This window comes from Onychomys torridus, chromosome 16, assembly GCF_903995425.1.
Source record: "Onychomys torridus chromosome 16, mOncTor1.1, whole genome shotgun sequence".
In the NCBI taxonomy this organism is placed as follows: Eukaryota; Metazoa; Chordata; class Mammalia; order Rodentia; family Cricetidae; genus Onychomys; species Onychomys torridus.
In genome coordinates, this window is record NC_050458.1 from 41460574 (window position 1) to 41478322 (window position 17749).

Below are 17749 nucleotides of genomic sequence, written 5' to 3' on the forward strand. Positions count from 1 at the left end.
TAGCGGCACACACAGGTTGTGCCACCTGGTCTTGACCTCCTGCAGCTCGTGCGGACTCTAAGGATACAACTCTCAGGCTGGGAAGGAATGAGTCTCCCTGACGTGGCGCAGCGAAGGAGTTCTGTACGCCATGAACCCTCACTCGACTGGCCCCCGACACCCGACGCCCTGAGGCCTTCACCCTTCCCGCACCCCGCGCTACAAGCCCTCAACAGCTTATCCCTCATGCTGCTCTTCCCAGCCTACTGGTCTCTGGACCAGTTGCTGGGCTGCTGGGCACCAATGGCACGATCCAGCAGCTTGGGGTGGCTCAAAGTCCTGGCAGGAAGTGGGGCGGCGTTGCTATCGCTGATGGTAGTTGGACTACCCCTGGCGATGTTTGGCCTGGTGCTCTGGCTGCCCCTACAGGTCTGCCGCCGCCCCTTCTGCTACCAGCCCCCTCCGGCCTGCTGGGTGTGGCCACAGCCCTGGCACCCGCCTGCTGAGCGCGTGCGCTGCTTTGTCTTTTTCAGTGCCAATCTGTGCCTGCTCCCGGATGGGCTGGCACGCTTCAGCAACCTGTCGCACAGCCAGCAGCGTGCAGAGGCCATTGGCGCCGCACTGCTAGGTAGCCTTCGAACATCACACTATGGGGCTACCGGATGCAGCCAGCCGCTGTCTGAGATGCCTGGTGGTGTGCTGAGGGCCACAATACCCACGGGTTTGGACTTTGTGTGCCTGCAGGAAGTGTTTGATCTCCGAGCAGCTCGTCGTCTTGTGCATGCCTTGGGGCCAAATCTGGGCCCAGTGCTATACGATGTGGGCACATTTGGCTTACTGCCCGGGCCGTACTTCAAGGTTCTGGGCAGTGGGCTTCTACTAGCCTCGCGCTACCCGCTGCTGCGCGCCACCTTCCGTTGCTTTCCTGATGCTCGTCGCGAGGACGCCATGGCCTCCAAAGGTCTACTATCTGCCCAGGTACTAACAGGCTGCAATGAACTCTAGCTGGGAGAGGGAAAGCAGTGGATCTAACAAGCAAGGAGAGCTGGAACTGTGGGTGGTGTTGCAGGCACAACTGGGCATCCTGGACGGGCGCCGTATCGTGGGATACCTTCATTGCACACACTTGCAGGCACCCGCTGGTGAGCTCCGCAGGAGAGGTTGTTGGAATGCCACCAAACCCCTCTTTTCTCCTTTGAGGGCAGTAGGTCCCTAACCTCACCAACACTGTCCCTACGTCCCAATGTTTTCTGCCCCAGACATCCCAAGCAATGCCTGGGTGGGTTTACAGATCACGACCTGGATATGGTCTTGGATTCCCCACTCTGGGCTAAGCCAACCCCAATTCCTTCCTCTTAGAAGACGGGCATGTTCGCTGCAAACAGATGACACTGCTGCTGGAATGGGTGGAGGAGTTTGAGGCTGAGAGCCGCCAGAGTGGTGAGGCTGTAGCCTTCAGCGTCCTCTTAGGAGACCTAAACTTTGACAACAGCTCACAAGGTGAGAAACTGGGGCAGGTGGAGCCGAGAGACCCGGCTCTGCCCGCTAAGAAACGGTTTTCCTCTACAGATCACGCAAGGGAGCAGGGCCACAAACTCTTCAGCTGTTTCCAGGACCCCTGCCGGCTGGGCATCCGCCAGGAGCAGCCCTGGGCCTTGGGTACTGCTGCTGTGGAGGCAGGGACAGCAGGTCTGTGGGATCCCCATCAGCAAGGCTGCCACTGATTCCGCTCTCGCTTTCCCCGGACTCTGCAGGGACGATTTTGAGCACATCCATGCTACGCCATGCCACTGCCAGCTCCCCAGAGATGCTTCGGAGGTAAGTCGAAGGAGCCCAGGCACTGTTAAGCAGGCCAGCTGGGAGGATCTACCCTAGCCTCAGTGATGCCGTCCCTCTCCTAGGGCCCTGGAGCAGGAAAAAGGGCGCCGCCTCTACCTGGCAGGAAGTAGAAGTCACTCCGGTAAATCCTGGCAGGGCCGGCGCCTGGACTATATCACCTACCGCGGAATACCCGCAAGTGGCCTGAGTCCAGTAAGTGCCTGAGCTGGGGGCAGTTAGGCTTGCTCAAACTGAAAACAACTCTCAACTTGACTCCTGCCCCGTAGGAGATGGAGCAGGTGACTTTCAGTACTGCGCTGGCTGGGCTCACAGACCACTTAGCTGTGGGCCTGAAGCTTCAAGTTGTGTGCTCCTGATGCTGGCACACAAAGTGATGACTGCCAAGAAAGACCACCACGAAGCTGATCCCAATAACCGTGCAACTCAAAGGATCTTTATTGTGAGGCGCTCACACAGCTTCCTGGGCACGGCGGTACTCATACACACTGCCGCGCTCTGGGAAGGCTGGAAATAGTGGGGGCGAGCCTGGTGGTGGCGTTGGGTCCTCTGGGTCTCCGTAGCCCCCACCGCCAGGCGTGTGAAGGCAGAACACGTCCTGTGAAGAAGAGCAGGTTCAACACAGGTGTGGCCTTATCCCAGTAACACAAGCAATCACTCGGGATCACAGAGGCCACTAGACAGCCACCCTATTTTAATTTGGAGTCAAATTAAAATTTTGCATCTTTGTTCACTACATAGACTGAGTCTCTTACCCCAGGGTACACCGTCACGGATGTCTTCCCGCCCAAATTCACCGTGCGCCCATCCTTTCTGATTAGGAGGTTTAAGCCTCGTGCACCAGGCTCTCCCCCTACAGGAGGAGAAAACAAAAAACCTGGGGAGTCAAGGGCGGTAGGGGCAGGAGTTTGCCAGGAAGGGCTGGAGAGCTACCCACCGTGGAGGCCGTAAGGCTGAAACGCCCGGCGCTCAGTAAGCACAGACAGCAGCGCCTCTTCCCGAAAGACCAGCTCTCGGATGACACCATCACCTCCCCGGAAGCGACCTCGGCCCCCAGAGCCTGGCCTCAGCTCAAAGCGGCGCAGGATAACCGGGTACCTGTGTAGGTGAAGGGCACAGCGCAGATGAGTGTGAACTCATCACCCAGATGAACTGCCTAGCACTTGGACTGCTCAGCTCACCGGCTCTCCAGAATCTCCGGGTCCGTGATGCGCGTGTTAGTCATGTGACTGTGTACACCACTGCGCCCATGCCAGCCAGGTCCCGCGCCTGCACCACCAGCCACCGTCTCATAGTATCCCATACGGGCATTGCCCAGGGTCACATTGTTCATGCAGCCCTGACAGAAGCAGATGACAGTATTTTGTTAATGTGGGCATCAACCTCCAGCCCCCTGTTTACCAGCAATCCCAGACCTTTGCTCCACCACACCTGGGAGGCTGAACAGGCCCCAAAAGCTCCCAGAATGACGTCCACTACTCTCTGAGACGTGAGCACGTTGCCACCCACCACTGCTGCCTCTGGGGATGGGTCCAAGATGGAGGCTTTGGGAATTATTACACGCACAGGAGCCAGGCAACCCTGGTGAATGAATAAGGCGATTAATTAGGGCTGGGTACCACCTAGATTCAGATAAAAAATTCCGCCACCCTAGGCTCTGTTTTATTGGACTGCCTTTGTCTTTAGGCAAACCTCAGGGTGACCCCAGATTTGGGGTCCACCTGCTGACCTCACAGCACACCCCTACGAACCTGGTTAAGTGGGATGTCACGGCCCACTAAACAGCGCAAGCAATAGATGAGAGCAGACAGCGTTATGGCCCGCGGGGCGTTGAGATTGCCAAACACCTCGGACCCAGAACCGCTGAAGTCAAACACTGCGCTGCCCTACCCACGAGGAAGAAAGGTGTGACTATCAGCAACCGGCCTCACCCCAGAGGCCGGTGTCAGTGCTCTCCCCACTCCTGTCACATGCTAACCTGACTCAGGTTGATCTGAACACGCAGGCGGATAGGAGAGCCGTCATCCATGTGATCCTCTGCGGACACCTCGAGGGGCAGGCCCCGGACCTGCCGGGAGGTTCCAAAAGCCCGAAGCATGTCTCGAACTGCCAGTTCAGCGTTTGCCTAGCAGGAAAAAGGTTCAGCCCAGCCATGCCACCTGCAGGGTGGCCCAGCTACCTTGGAGCAGCCACAACACTGCCCCCAGGCCCACCTGAATATGACCCATATAGGCCTGCACCACATCCAAGCCATACTGCCCGATCAGCTCTCCCACCAGCTGGATGCCCTTCTGGTTGGCTGCCACCTGGGCACGAAGATCCGACAGGTTGTCATGCAGGTTCCTGGTTCCACTACAGCCAGCGATCTTGCCCGGGGCCCGCAGGGCCTCTGTCACTGCTGGATGGACAGGGTCACAACTGAGTCACCTTCCATGTCCTCAGGAACAGGTGCCTGTGCCTGTTTGTTCCACACCCACAACACATACACTGGGCACCGGGAGAACCCTATTGACCTCACTGACTTCCCACCTCCCCCGTTGCAAACTCCTGTACTCTGAAGATAAAGGATAGGCTCCATCCTTCTGCTGAGCCCTCTTCTTCAGCCCAGCATGTGGAGCAGCAGTGCCAATGACTTTGTTGGAGCTGGAGGGAGGCTTGGGAGAGGGTGGGTTCATCCCTTAGCAAGCTCATCTATCTACCTTTTCAAGGCTCCCCTCTACAGGAAAAAGCCTCCCTGACACCACCCCCACCACATGCACCTAGTCCCGTCTGCCCTATGTCCTGCCCACTCCCACTGGCCGCCTAGTACTTCAAGAATATAAGGCACCACAGGGCTGGAGACATGCTCAGCAGTTAAAGAGCCCCTGATGCTCTTTGAAGAGGATCTAGGATCCGTTTTCAGCACGCACACAAGGGCCTCATAACTGCCTGTAACTCCAGTTCCTAAGGATGTTCCGCTCTCTTCCAGTCTCCAAGGACACCTGCACACATGTGGTGCACGCACATGCACTCAGGCAAACACATACACATAAAGACTGTCAGGCGCCTGTCATTCCTGTCCTTTCCCTGCAGTTTCCTACATCTAGACAAGGGTCCCCTCACACTCCCGTAAGCAGTACCATCTAGCCCGGGGACTCGGCCACACCAGGGGAAACCCTTCTTTTTCCAGTCTTGGTCACGGACTTCTCTGAGGTCTACAGGCCACTTGTACCCTCAGCCACGTGTTTATACTGTGTCTCCGTGATCCACCTAAGCTCCCAATGATCGATGTTATCCTATGTCTGTGGCACCCGGAGTGGCCTGTGGCTCTGGTACCCACACCTCTGCCGTGCCCTTATCACGTCAACTCCAAGAATCCCTTTTTGCGTTCTCAGACCCCTACGGCCTCAGAACAGGGCTGTCTTTTCCAGAGCCTCCGTCTTGCCTGCAGCTGCTCTCCATGCTGTTCAGTGCAGAGCCTCCGACCTGTAGCTACCCAAACCTGACCCTGCAATCTCCACAGTGTACCACTTTAGTCCCCCACAGCTCCTTCCACCCTCTACCACCTGGATAGCCACCATCTTTGAGGGTGACTCTATCTGCCCACCCTCAGGGTTACTCTGCAAATAGGTGTGCAAGCAGACCAGTGTACAGCTCCAGTTGCTCCACTACCCAGGGACTGAGACCCAAACCCAGGCAGGGAACCTGTAGCCTCAATAACCGGCATAGCTTGTAACTACCCCTCCCTTCGGCCCCGTGGCTGTCTTGGCCAACCCCCACCCCAAAATCATCTTCAAGAAGACCCTCTTTGGTCCAGATGTAAGTCATCTCAGCACTTCTGCACAGCTGAGATGATTCGCAGCTGCCCCAAGAGGTCACCACTTGTCTCTGCCAAGCCTCAAGGCAGACCTAAGCTGATATATCAAGATGTATGAGCTGTGTATCGGGATCCTGCCCAGCCTGGTTCCTGGTAGCAGCCATGCATCCCTGCCTGCTGAATCTGAATCCTCACTGTGACCCTTCTCCAGCTCACCCTCTTCCTGGAAGACGCCTCCTTGGACCAGTTTGAAGGACAGAAAAACAGCACCCTCCTGTTGCAGTGCGGTAGAGTGAGGAGGCATAGAGCCTGGCGTGATACCTCCAATGTCTGCATGGTGCCCTCGGCTAGCCACGTAGAACACGGGCCGTGTCTGGCCTGGCCAAAACACCTAAGGAGTGAACAGTAACTGTCAGTGGCACCAGAAACCTCTGCCCCTCTGACAGTAGCCTAGGTAGCCCTCCTCACCGGGGTGATAACCGTCAGATCTGGAAGATGGCTGCCCCCTGCACTGGGATGGTTGCTGAGCAGCACGTCACCAGGATGCAGGTCAGCTCCTAAGTGCTGAATCTGAAATCAGAAGACACAGACAGAGTGGAAAAGAAAAGTGAAGTCATGGGAAGGGGGTGAGCAGAAAGGAAAAATTTAACCGTCACCACACCTGGAACTGTACAGTCTCCTGCATGGCGCCCAGATGCACAGGAATGTGGGGCGCATTGGAGACCAGGCCCCCATCTGGCCCAAAGAGGGCACAGGAGAAGTCAAGGCGTTCTTTGATGTTGGTGGAGATGGCTGTGCGCTGTAGGATTCGGCCCATCTGCTCTGGGGGCACAGAGTAACCAGGTAGCCCCATCATCCACATGTATAGGCCCCAAGAAAGAGGCACAGGACCCACAGGGTCAACGCCTCCTGTGCTCAAACCTAGCAGCTTTTCCTGTGCCCCGGGGAAGACCAGGGTGGCAGAACACCTTCTTAGGCAGTAAGGCTGTAGCCAGGTGTATGTTAGCTTATGAAAAGAGCATTCTTTCCAGCCTGCCTGGGGTCTCTCTTCAACTTTCCTCCCTGACTGGTGCATCAAGAACCTGATCCCCAAGCTTAAACCCCTGGGCTCCTGAGAGCCTACCGCATGACTTTGAACAGATGAGCTCACAGTGCATGCCTGTTTTCTATCCCTAGACAGCTGAAGATCACATGACTCCTGATGAGAAGAAAGTACTTGCCCTGTGCAAGGCCTGCTCTTGCAGCATGGAGTACAATTTCAGAGCCAAGGTTCACCCCACCACCAGCGAGGATCCTGCCCTTCCCTGTGGCACACACTTGCCAGGTTACCACACGTAATAAGAGCCAATGCTACCCTACTCATCTGCACTTTTGCCTAGTATGCACCCCCCCCCCAGGTCCTACATCACATATGCCACCATATACCATATATGTGCTACAGGGACAGCAGTGTCCACTCACCAGCAATGCTCATGAAGCGGTGTGAGAAAATAGACAGCTGGATAGGGTCCAGTTTGGTGCCCGCCATGCTAGGAGCCTCAGCTCCCACAGAAATGCGGATGTCCCCTGTCTCAGTCACCTCTGCTTGGCAACCTGGTTCTACGAGGATGGTGCTGGGGGCAGGGGACACAGAGGAGCTACAAGAAGGCTGGCCACAACCTTTCCCCAACCAGGGATGTCACTACTTCATGCCAGGAGATGCCCCAATGATGGAACCTCTGCAGCCCCGAGCCGAGCGATCTGGTATGAAGGGCCCTGCAATACCCCCTCCAAGGCTAAGCCACCCCAGGCTTACCTGTTGTTGTCGATGATAAGGCAGGGCCCCTGGAGCTGGTGCCCATAGCCCAGCTCTCCTAAAAGGTACACGGGGGTCTCCTGATAACCCCCCTCAAAGTAGCACTGGGTCACCTGCAGAGGGTGTGGAATGAGCTGGGCCTCCTCCCCATCAGCACTTGTCCCCAGGTCCTGAGGATGTAGGTGGACCAGCACAGCAAAGCCTCCAACCTTGTCCACCCGCGGAGGTCCGCTCTGGGCTTTGCGGGTGTCCTCCAGCCGAAGTCCACTACGGCCAGTTCCCCTCACTCGCACATCGTCTACCACCACCGGCCGCTCAGGAATGATGAAGCCGAACTCTCTCATGTACCTGCCCCCACCCATCCAAGGGAGCAATCAGAACAAGGCAACCAGACCAGCAGGCCACATGCTGGACTCACAGAACGGCACATTTACCTCTCAACAAAGGCTGCTCCAAAGTCTCCAGCACGGGGTGAGCGGGCTGTGGCCGGATGCTGATGGGCAGACACCATTAGGGCACAATCAGTGCCTTGGTAACGAAGATGCAGGAAGCCCTCAGTGCTGATCTGAGACCTGCAGGAAGCAGGTTGGGCTACTCACCCAGTGCCTTCTGAGGATGCCCACCCTGCTTCCTCAGGCACTCTGAGACCATTGTCCTGAAGACCCACGAACATCTGGTAAGACATCCAGTGGTGCACCACCAAACGGGTGGTAGAGATAATGCCAGCCCTGTGTTCAGTGGTCCATGAGTCTACCTAGGGAAGCCCTGGGCCCGCAAGGCATCCACACACTGCTCCTCCAGGCGGCTCAGTCTCTGGTCCAGTTGCACAAAGGTTTCAGGTGTGTAAGACAGGGAACAGGGCTCCTGGGCTTCATGAACCACATCCGCCAAGGCCAGTCCCAGTGCCGACAGCAGCCCACTATGCCTGCAGAAAGGGGTGGCAAAGAAGTGTGGGGACACTCTTCGAAGTCCCCTCCCCCAGCTAAGGGCACATGCGCCTATGCAGACCCACCTGTGAATATGCACAGTGTCCATACCCAGGGCCCGGGCTATGGCACAAGCATGCTGCCCACCAGCTCCTCCAAAGCAGGCCAGCACGTGGGCTGAGGGGTCATGGCCTCGTGCCTGGTGATCCAGGAAGGTCAATAAATAGTCTTTCCTACCTTGGACAGCCCCCCACCCTATCCCATTTCCGTTGGGCTGAGAGAGTATAGGAGCAGGGCTGGGACAGACAGGTGGTGATGGGACATTAGGGGGCATACCTGTGTGAGAGCACGGATAGGCCGGCACATGGCTTCATTGGCGACACGCACAAACCCCATGGCCACCTCCTCCAGACTTAGTGGGGAAGCTGGGCAAGGTCCATTGGTCAAGAAGCTGTTGACCTCAGTGGCCACAGCCTCTAGAGCCTTTCGGGATGCCTCTGGGGACAGCGGCTGGTCTTCTCCCGGTCCAAAGATGCAGGGGAAAGAGGCAGGCAGCAGGCGACCCAGGACCAGATTGGCATCTGTCACAGTCACAGGACCCCCTGGGAAGGTGGCACAGTGTGTGGGTTGGAGGCTAGAGGAGCAAATCGGATGTGGGCAGCAGGCATGGAGACTAGGAGTGAATAGGCCTGGAGCACCATGAGAAGGAGAGGCCTGGCAGGGCAGAGCATTGGCTAGCTCTTACCTTTGCGGTAACAGGCAGGACCTGGGTGAGCACCTGCTGACTCTGGCCCAACCACAAAGAGGCCGGACCTTGAGGGATTAAAGGGCTGGAATTAGTGGTGGGGAGGAGGAGAAAGCTGAGAGGTCCCAACTGGAGAGAGAGGCGCTAACCTGAAGAAGAGGCGGGAACCCCCACCAGCGGCCACCGTGTTGATGTCCAGCTGAGGGGCCTGGAGGGTAACACCGGCTGTGCTAGCCTCAAAGACATGCTCAAATTCTCCAGCATAGCGGCTCACATCTGTGGATGTGCCTAATGGGGATGAGATGCCAAGAGTCACCCTAAGACCTGCATCCCCAGCTTCATCCAGCTAGGCGGCTGAGTCTTCCCTCACACACTCCCTTCATACCTCCCATGTCAAAGCCGATGACAGGCTGACCACCTTCCAGCTGGTAGGTAGTAGCTGAGTAGCCCACCACACCACCAGCAGGGCCAGAAAGCACAGCCCTAGAACCACTGAAGGCGTCCATGGGTGCCAGGCCACCATCAGAGCGCATGAAGAGTACTTGCACATCCTGTGAATGGAGAGAATGGAGAGCGATGTTCTGGGCAAGTGAAGGGCTAGGGCCTGGGGCAGGGTGGTCAACCGGCCTCACCTTTAGCTGGCCCTGGAAACCGCGGCTGAAGCCCTGCACGTAGCGCTGGATGGTGGGAGTGAGGTAAGCGTCAGCACAGGCCGTGTGCCCCCGGGGAACAATGCGTACCATGGGCATGGCTTCCGAGGACAAAGACACGTGTGTGAAGCCCATCTCCCGGGCCAGTGCGCCCACCTGCTGCTCGTGCTGGGCCCACCTACAAGGAGAACGCAGGGAGCTCTGTGCTTCCCACCCAACACCCTTCCAGCTTCCCCCTGGACCGGGCCTCCACCCACAATAAGCAGCCCTCACTCACGTGTATGAGTGCATGAGCACCACTGCCAGACTGCGGATGCCCCGAGACAAGAGCCCCTCCAGCTTCCCACGCAGGACCCCCAGATCCACAGGCTGCTGTACCTCTAGCAGGTCCCCTGTACGGCCTGAAAGAGCCCACAGTCCCCATTCGAAAGTTGCTAGGCTCTGTCTACCCCCAAGAACCTCACACAGGCTGTCAGCACCATCCATCCGCACCTTTGACAGGAGATCCAGCTCCTGATTCTCCATGGTAGAGCACCACTCGCTCGTCCACCTCCAGCACCTCCTCATACAGAACCTCTGGCATGGGCACAGCCTGAGGGCAGGCAGGGGCTTAGAAGAGAGCCAGGCCTGAGGGTTCTGTGGGGTCCTGAGTGGATGGGGCAGTGCAGACAAGGGGATGTGTCCCAAAAAGTGAGGTGACAGTCAAAATGGTTCAACAAGCCCCATCTAGGAGGCTTCTCTCTACACCCAGGCACTTAAGTGGGGTGAAACCAACCACCCTACCCCCAGAGGGCAGCTTTTCCCAGGAATCCGAAGGTGAAATCTCCAACCCTTCACTCTGACCAGTGCCGGATTGGACTGGCAGAGTACCGCATGCCTGCGTGGAAGGTCTGGGGACACAGGGTACTGCTAGCAGTACTCAGTCTCTTTTCGGCCTGTCATCTAGTGGATTTAACCATCATTGCTCCACAGCCCTCCCCACAAGGCCTTAGCTGAGAAAGGGAGAGGAAGGCACACGTTCACCTAACACCCAGCTGGCATGGGAGAGCTCACCAGGTCAAAGAGATCTGCCCGGGCCTGGGTGCCAATATGCAGCAGGTCTCGGAAACCCCGTGTCACGAGCAGCGCCACCCGCTCCCCACGTCGTTCCAGCAGTGCATTGGTGGCCACTGTGGTACCCATGCGGATGCTGGCAATGCGGCTGGTGTCCAGGGGTCGGTCTCGAGGCAGCGACACACCTCCCTCCTGGGGACCACACTGTCAGTGTGAGACCTCAGGCTGGGGGTCTCCCCCCCCCCCCCACCCTCGCCCTGGCCCACCTGCTCCAAGATGCGGCGGATGCCCTCTGTGGGTGCATCTGCATAGTTGGCAGGATCCTCTGAGAGCAGCTTCAGGACACGCACATGCCCTCCTGGGCACTGGGCAAAGACATCTGTGAAGGTGCCACCACGGTCGATGGCAAAATGGAATCGCCCTTCTGGGCTGCCCATGGTGGTGTGTCTGGAGTCCAGCAGTATCTCTTCAGCTGGTACCCCTGGGAGAACTGGACAGAAGAGGCTGTCATTAGGAGGGGGCCTGGTTTCTAAACAGAGGCTGGGATGGGATGAAAGTGGATTCCAATTCTAGGAGGTGCCCGGGGGAAGAACCAAAGAGTAACTGTGGGTTTGGTGGGAGCTGCAGGACCAGGTCACAGGGTGGCCTGAGTGACGTCAGAGCCAGGCAAGGCCATCTGCCAGCCCAGTGGTCTGAGAGTCCTGGTGCCAACGGGAGCCCAGGACCTGGAGTAGAGACAGAAGGGCCGCGGGACCCTGGAGCCCTTTTATGTTGGCGGAGCCTGGGTTCTTCCCGCAAGAAAAGGCACCCGAGTTGGAGTATGCAGGTAAGAAAGAGCTCCACTTCCCGCTTTGCTCAAGCTTCCCGGCCAAGGCCTTAGGACCGCAGGAACCCTACAGAACCGGTACGACGATGGGGCGAGGCGCCGGGGAGACAGGAGATTAGGAACAGCAGAGCCCAGAGAGGGAAGCAGTTAAGGCAATAGCGGAGCAGGTAAGGACTTCCGCACAGACCCCAACCTGCGCAATCGGCTGAGTCTCCCTTGCGTTCTCCCACTGCGCTTCCCGCAGGTCCTGCCCCCACCTCGGGGAGGGGCCTGTGTAGACACGGACCCCCACCCCCAGCACACACACACACACACACACACACACACACACACACACACACAAGCCTGGCGTGCCTGGCCCTCCGGGTTACGTAAGTGCAGGCCGGGCCTGAGCGCCTCCTCCTTTGCCTGGAGCGATCCATGGATTTAGTGGCTGAGTGGCCCTGCCAGCAAGGGCGGACCCAGCGCTTTGGCTCAAGGGCACCTTGGTTGTGGGAGCTGCTGTACCTCTCTACTTGTTCTGGTTCGCCGCGCGTGGGCTCCCCTGACACCCACCTTTAGGTCTCTATGTAACTGGTTGCGCTGGAAAGTAACAATATTTCTGAAGTACTCAGACTGTTCCCCTGTGTAGGAGGACCCGAGGCAGGAGATGGGGTGGGTGGAAAGGACCCAGCAAGGAACAATGGGAGATAGGAGGATCTAGAAGGGCCCTCCTGCCTCCGGGAAAATCCTCTTATTTCATCACGGAAAGTGACACCAGAGGCCATACAACCCATCGTCAACTCCACAGGTAAAAATGGTTCGGTACGCCTCAATCTGACGTGAGACCAACACACTGCTGGAACTGGTGTTTCCCCTCTCGAGGACCACAGGATGGCTTATCCATGACCTCTTCTCTCCTGTCGGTCTAGCTAGCCCTCAAATGGGCCTAATTCTCAAGAGAAAAAGTGCCTGGACAGAGGCCCCAGCACCACCAGAACTTACAGGCAAGGAGGGCCCGGTTTGTTTTCTTGTTCCTTGGTGGGGTTTTAGCCTCAGGAGAGCAGATCCTTCTCACTAGGCCAGCATCTCTATACTTTTTTTAAAGACGGGTTCAAGGGAACCTCAATTGTGCTGGCTGGAAGCCCGGTGCCTCTGCAGGCAGGCCAGAGGCTCTGGATTCCAGGGCAGGTGGAAACTATTAACCACGTGTGGTGATGCTGCTGCCCTACAAAGGTGACCCTGAGGAGCAGCTAGCTTCTGGGGCCCTGGGAAGTCAGTTGAACCCACAGACCTTACCCAACATGCTAGGCTGGATACCAGACAGGCTTAGGGCACACACCCAAGCCCCCCAAACTAAGTATACTGCTGTGTACTAGCAGGCTAGGGTATAGGTGAACTGACTATGTATTTATGTATTTGGATCACAGGCTCCGGGCCTCACTCCACACTTCAGGCACTGCCTGGTGCCCTCTGGCATTCAAAACCTGTGCTCTCACATCCCTTTCTCATTTTGTGGATGCCCAATTTGCCAGAAGTCCTTTTACTTCAGCTTTCAAAACAAATCCAGAGTAAGTAAGGCCTGTGGTACAGGCCTGTAATCACAGAATAGCTTAGTGAGACTTTTATTTCAAAACAAAAAAAAATTAAGAGGGCTGAGGGCTTGCTTAATGTACAAGAGTTTTCGTCCTAATATAGATAGAAAAAGAGTGTGTGTGTGTGTGTGTGTGTGAGAGAGAGAGAGAGAGAGAGAGAGAGAGAGAGAGAGAGAGAGAGAGCATACCCAGAACCAGAAGACAGTCTTCCCTCCAGCTCTGCCTTGCAAGAACCTTCTTCTAGTATCCTCTTTCCTCTGCATCCACCTCAGCCAACTAGCGGCCACCTTAAGGCATTTGCACTAGTGGTTCCCTTAGCTTGGAAAGCTTTCCCCCAACCTCATGACTAGTGCGTCATTCCAGCTCTGCTCCATGTCACTTTCTGAGAGCTGTCATCCCCTCTCTCCTGCAGGGGCTTCCAAGAGTTCTTTCCACTCTCTTCCCTGGACTGGCTCCATCTCACTCTACCTACCACCAGCACCCAACAGGGAACTTCTGGCCACACTCCATAGGGTCAGGCTTTTTGCACGACTTCTCTCCATTTGGGCACACGCTGGATGAGAAATTTCTAAAAGATGCCTTTGGCTCACCTCTCTCAGCATCCTTGAATTTGATTGTCTTACGCCTGGGCAACCGGGGATTGGCAGTCACTTCTGCCAGGAAGCCGGAGCTACAGAAACCCAGGCTGCTACCCCTGCTCCTAAGGACTAGCTTCAGCTCCTGGTTCTCCTGGATGAGCTGCACAAGCCGCCGTAGCTCTTCATTCTCCTGTGCCAGCCGCTGGATCTCCTGTCGCAGGCCCTCATAGCTGCTGAGAAGGGACATGCCCAGGAGCGGGCACAGCAGCTGCCCAGTGGCCAGTGGGCTGGCCAGGAAAAGGAGACTCTGCCATTGTGAGGTCAGCATCTGACCCCCCACCTCTGCATTCCAAGACTGCCAAGGCCCAGTCTGCAGCAGGTTTCAACTGATTTCTGATTTCTGGCTCTGAAGCTTGGACCACCAGTGATGCCCAGACACTGCCATGGGCCTTTTGATTCCTTTATTAAGCTCTTCCTGGAAGATAGAAGTTTCTCTGCCCCAGCCCAGCTTAGGTGTGTCACAGGGGATAATTTGGGCATCTCTACCATTCACTGCCACTGGCCACTGACTATAGCACCTTGGTCTCTACGTGAGATTATGGATCTGGGCAAGTGGGTGTGATATCTGAGGCTGGTGGTAGTGCAGCATCCAAGTAGGTCCAAGTAGGTCGGAGTGGGGGGCATTGGGGCTACCCTGAAAGGGTTTGTGTCAGGCCTCATGTTAGATGGAACTGGACAGCCGTGACCAGGGCAGGTATAGTCTTAATAGACTGAAGAATTCAGTGGGTACATGGAAAGTGCTGATGACAAAGAACTTGGACCAAGCAGCACTGGTCTCACCCACAATGACAACGGATTTGCTTTTTACACTGGACTTTTAGAAAGGACTTTCTTCCATCCAGTCTGTCTTGTCAAAGTACAATTCTGTGCGGTCCCTTTGATTTCCTAACCGTTCCTTCATTGTTGTTTCCTTCAGATCATTTCCCTTTTGCTTGCTTGGCGAGTATAGCTTTCACTTATTCATGTACAGGCTCTCCGTGGATCTCCATGTCCTTTCCACAGCCCAGGAAACTCTTGGCAAGAGTCCTTCGTTTGTGGTGATGTAGAGGATGGGGAAGAATCACCTAGAGCTATGCTGCAGGAGACTGGATACCACTGAGCCATCTCTCTAGTCCCAAGCACTGACAATTTAAATAATTCTACAAGGAAACAACCTTAATCCCAGGAAACACAGGATGTTTCAGACACAGAGATTTCGCCCCATATGAACGGCAGGCCCGATGAGATTAAGCACCCAGACAGACATTCTGAACATAGGAGGTGAACTGGATTGGTTAGAATGTCAGGAAGGCCCTGGTAAAGTTCCTGCCGTAGACCCTACCACTGTTTTAAGACCTGCGCATAGGCTGGCCTTGAGTCTCACGACAGTTAGCTTATGTTATTGGCACATCAGAGGGATAAAGGCAAATTATCTCAGGTATGTCAAATGTCATCCATGGGCCCTTTGAGGAACAGTTCTCTTCTGAGCAGAGACTCAGGGTCGAAAGAGAGGCTATGAAACAGAAATGCTCACCAGGTGGGCACACACCTTTAATCTCAGCAGTGGCAGAGGCAGGTGAATCTCTGAGTTCAAGGCTAGCCTGGTCTACTAAGTGAGTTCCAGGACAGTTAGAAGTGTTACACAGAGAAACCCTGTCTCAAAAAACCAAAAAAAAAAAAAAAAAAAAAAAAAAAAAAAGAAAAGAAAGAAAGAAAGAAAGAAAGAAAGAAAGAAAAGCAAGGCTGAGAGCACAGCTCAGTCAGTTAGAAAAGCACTTACCTAGAATGCACTCGGCCCGTGGAGGCGGGATATCAGCAGTTCATGGTCCTTTCTTAGCTACATAGGAAGTTCAAGGCTAACCTTGAGCTCTGTGCTGTAAGCAATATCAAATATAAATCTTTGCTATCAATGCTATTAAACTGTTGTTTAGGACAAGGAATTAGGATTTTTGTCTTCTCTACCTGTGACCAGGCAAGACAGTGCAGAGGTTCTTCCATTTGCACGCCAAAGGTCAGGATGTCCTAGCTAACTTAACCTTTGTTAAAGCTGCCTGTTGGTGGGAACCCCCTCCACTGGCTGTCCTCTACCCCTAGCTTCTGTTAAGCACCACCTGCCCAGCAAAATGACTGAACGAAGTCTCTGCCCTAAAATCCCCCATGTTCTGGACAGACCGACGTGGGTGTGGTTCCGGTCTGCTGGAATAAAGACTTTCAGTTGGCTGCATACTGTGTGAGTGGCCATCTCTGGTGAGCTCCCAGAACCCACCCGTTAAACTTGGAAAAGTTTTCATCTTCCCTGTAACACCTTTGTTCACTCAAAAGCCCACAGCTCTGTTTTAGGAATTTGATGGCCTGGAGCAGCGACTCCTTTGTCTTTCCTCCGGTTCTCTTTGTGTTTGCTTTTTTTTTTTTCCTCCTCCTCTGGACAGGGTTTCTCTATACAGACCCGGCTGTCCTGGCACTCACTCTGTAGACCAGGCTAACCTCTAACTCAGAGCTCTACCTGCCTCTGCCTCCACCGCCCAGCTAGGGCACACCTTCTTGACCAAGAATAAAGTTGGCCTTGTCCAGACACCTTCGTTGGAATGGTGGCCTCTTCTTTGTGACTTCGAACTTATTTCTAACCATGAGGCTGGGTCTCAAAAAGTAAATATTGTTTTAAAGTCCAATCCAAAGAAGCCTTGAAAGCAATGAGATATAACAGACCCATAGAAGAACAACCAACTTCTCAGCAGAAACACGCAGGCCAGAAGACAAAAGGACCATACTTGATGGCAGGAGAAAACAACAACAAAATCTATCAAAAAATCATAAGGACGTGACTGCTCCTAGGTATGGTGGAGGAAAAGGTGATATGTTGGAGGGCATAGTCAGAGGCATGGATATCTGGGAGAGTCCAGAGTGGATATGACCTTGACTTAGCAGGGCCATGTGTGAGAGGGGGAGGGGAAAGGAGAGGGGAGAGAGTGGGAACCAGGTGCAGCAGGCAGGAGGCCAAAGGTCCAAAAAGAAGCAGGTAACCAAAATGTCTGGATTGGGGTTGGGGATTTAGCTCAGTGGTAGAGTGCTTGCCTAGCAAGCACAAGGCCCTGGGTTTGGTCCTCAGCTCCAGAAAAAAAAAAAACCCAAAAACAAATAAACAAAAAGTCTGGATTATATAGGGAAAAGCCTCTGGCGGAAGGGCAGCCCAACCCCTGGGCTGGAGAGTTCAGGGTAGAGGGTGGGGTATGCCAGCCATACCCTGTAACAGATAGGGACTGAGGGATGCTGGGAGAATCTGGTGGCTAGGTTCCCTTTGATAAGTTATATAGGCATTTCAGCCATTTGTTGCAGGGTTTGAGACTGGGCTCAAGCAATCCTCCGATCTCTATCTCCCAGTGCTAGATTTATAGGTTTGTCTGAAATGCTTAGCTCACATGTTCATTTTTATATGGCAGAGTCCATTCATGGAAACTAGTTGGGGAACTTTGGGTGGGTTCATTTGAATTTTGTACCTCTGAACTTCCCTGGGCCCTCACTGCTGGAAGAACCAACTCCTCCCAACTTGCCAGGAGAGAACAGGCAGTAGGTAGCTTTACCTTGGCTTCTGTGACATGGATGGCAGCCAACATGGCTCCTCCTTCCAATGTGCTTCCTGCCCCTCAGCCGTGGAAGCCAGTTTTTGTTTGCTGGACTCTGAACTAGACTCTAGGACTAGAGAATGTGAGCAAACAAATGTAGGCATGCTCCAGGCCTTGACCTTGAGAGCTCAGGCAGGAGCAGGTCCCCCAACATGCTTGGGCAACCCTTTCGCTCTGTATGGCCAAGATCAGACAACCAAGCAAAAAGCGTTTACTTAAGATCTACTGAGAGTTGGCCCTTGGTCTGAATCAGGAAAGCGTTCTGGAGCTCTTCCCCTGCTCCCAGAGGGAGCCCAGAAGTTTCGCTCTGGGAAAGAGGAACTGAGTTGATG

At 55.0% G+C, this 17749-nt stretch overlaps 3 protein-coding genes across 9 annotated transcripts in view; 2 read left to right on the top strand and 1 right to left on the bottom strand.

Moving 5' to 3' along the window:
• On the top strand, positions 1–2548 carry LOC118597336 (sphingomyelin phosphodiesterase 3-like). 2 transcript variants are annotated; one of them, XM_036208816.1, is made up of 7 exons: positions 1–957; positions 1049–1121; positions 1339–1479; positions 1549–1638; positions 1734–1797; positions 1881–2010; positions 2085–2548. In XM_036208816.1, exons 1-7 carry the CDS (start codon positions 88–90, stop codon positions 2172–2174), a joined length of 1458 nt encoding a protein of 485 aa, XP_036064709.1. In that variant the 5' UTR covers positions 1–87; the 3' UTR covers positions 2175–2548. The 2 variants fall into 2 exon arrangements, with proteins under 2 accessions (XP_036064709.1, XP_036064708.1); XM_036208815.1 differs by having other exon boundaries at positions 1339–1638.
• Positions 2230–17749, bottom strand: part of Oplah (5-oxoprolinase, ATP-hydrolysing) — a 27639-nt gene continuing 12119 nt past the window's right edge. Inside the window, exons 1-27 of one of the 6 annotated variants that reach the window (XM_036208813.1) lie at positions 11800–11937; positions 11047–11270; positions 10781–10972; positions 10220–10319; positions 10005–10128; positions 9710–9905; positions 9463–9628; positions 9227–9365; positions 9078–9145; positions 8669–8934; positions 8419–8531; positions 8161–8331; positions 7841–7978; positions 7616–7754; positions 7407–7519; positions 7073–7224; positions 6273–6433; positions 6080–6181; positions 5828–6002; positions 4029–4213; positions 3794–3940; positions 3567–3701; positions 3247–3396; positions 2997–3154; positions 2753–2913; positions 2571–2668; positions 2230–2413 (exon numbers count right to left, since the gene is read on the bottom strand). In XM_036208813.1, coding sequence (XP_036064706.1) covers positions 2267–2413; positions 2571–2668; positions 2753–2913; positions 2997–3154; positions 3247–3396; positions 3567–3701; positions 3794–3940; positions 4029–4213; positions 5828–6002; positions 6080–6181; positions 6273–6433; positions 7073–7224; positions 7407–7519; positions 7616–7754; positions 7841–7978; positions 8161–8331; positions 8419–8531; positions 8669–8934; positions 9078–9145; positions 9227–9365; positions 9463–9628; positions 9710–9905; positions 10005–10128; positions 10220–10319; positions 10781–10972; positions 11047–11217 — 3867 coding nt within the window. In that variant the 5' untranslated portion in view covers positions 11218–11270; positions 11800–11937 and the 3' untranslated portion in view covers positions 2230–2266. The other 5 variants (XM_036208811.1, XM_036208810.1, XM_036208812.1 and 2 more) reach the window with 5 other exon arrangements.
• LOC118597338 lies at positions 11308–15386 on the top strand. The gene is made up of 2 exons (XM_036208819.1): positions 11308–11606; positions 13593–15386. The coding sequence occupies exons 1-2, from the start codon at positions 11331–11333 to the stop codon at positions 13986–13988; spliced, it is 672 nt and encodes a 223-aa protein (XP_036064712.1). The 5' UTR covers positions 11308–11330; the 3' UTR covers positions 13989–15386.

What these genes read in the sequence shown, in the direction of transcription:
- LOC118597336 (XM_036208815.1), top strand. Translation starts at nt 88, where the DNA reads ATGAGTCTCCCTGACGTGGCGCAGCGAAGGAGTTCTGTACGCCATGAA. An exon ending in GGAGCAGCCCTGGGCCTTGG is followed by an intron (nt 1,639 to 1,733) that starts GTACTGCTGCTG and finishes CGGACTCTGCAG; the next exon opens with GGACGATTTTGAGCACATCC. An exon ending in TCCCCAGAGATGCTTCGGAG is followed by an intron (nt 1,798 to 1,880) that starts GTAAGTCGAAGG and finishes TCCCTCTCCTAG; the next exon opens with GGCCCTGGAGCAGGAAAAAG.
- LOC118597338 (XM_036208819.1), top strand. Translation starts at nt 11,331, where the DNA reads ATGAAAGTGGATTCCAATTCTAGGAGGTGCCCGGGGGAAGAACCAAAG. An exon ending in ACCCGAGTTGGAGTATGCAG is followed by an intron (nt 11,607 to 13,592) that starts GTAAGAAAGAGC and finishes TCTCTCCTGCAG; the next exon opens with GGGCTTCCAAGAGTTCTTTC.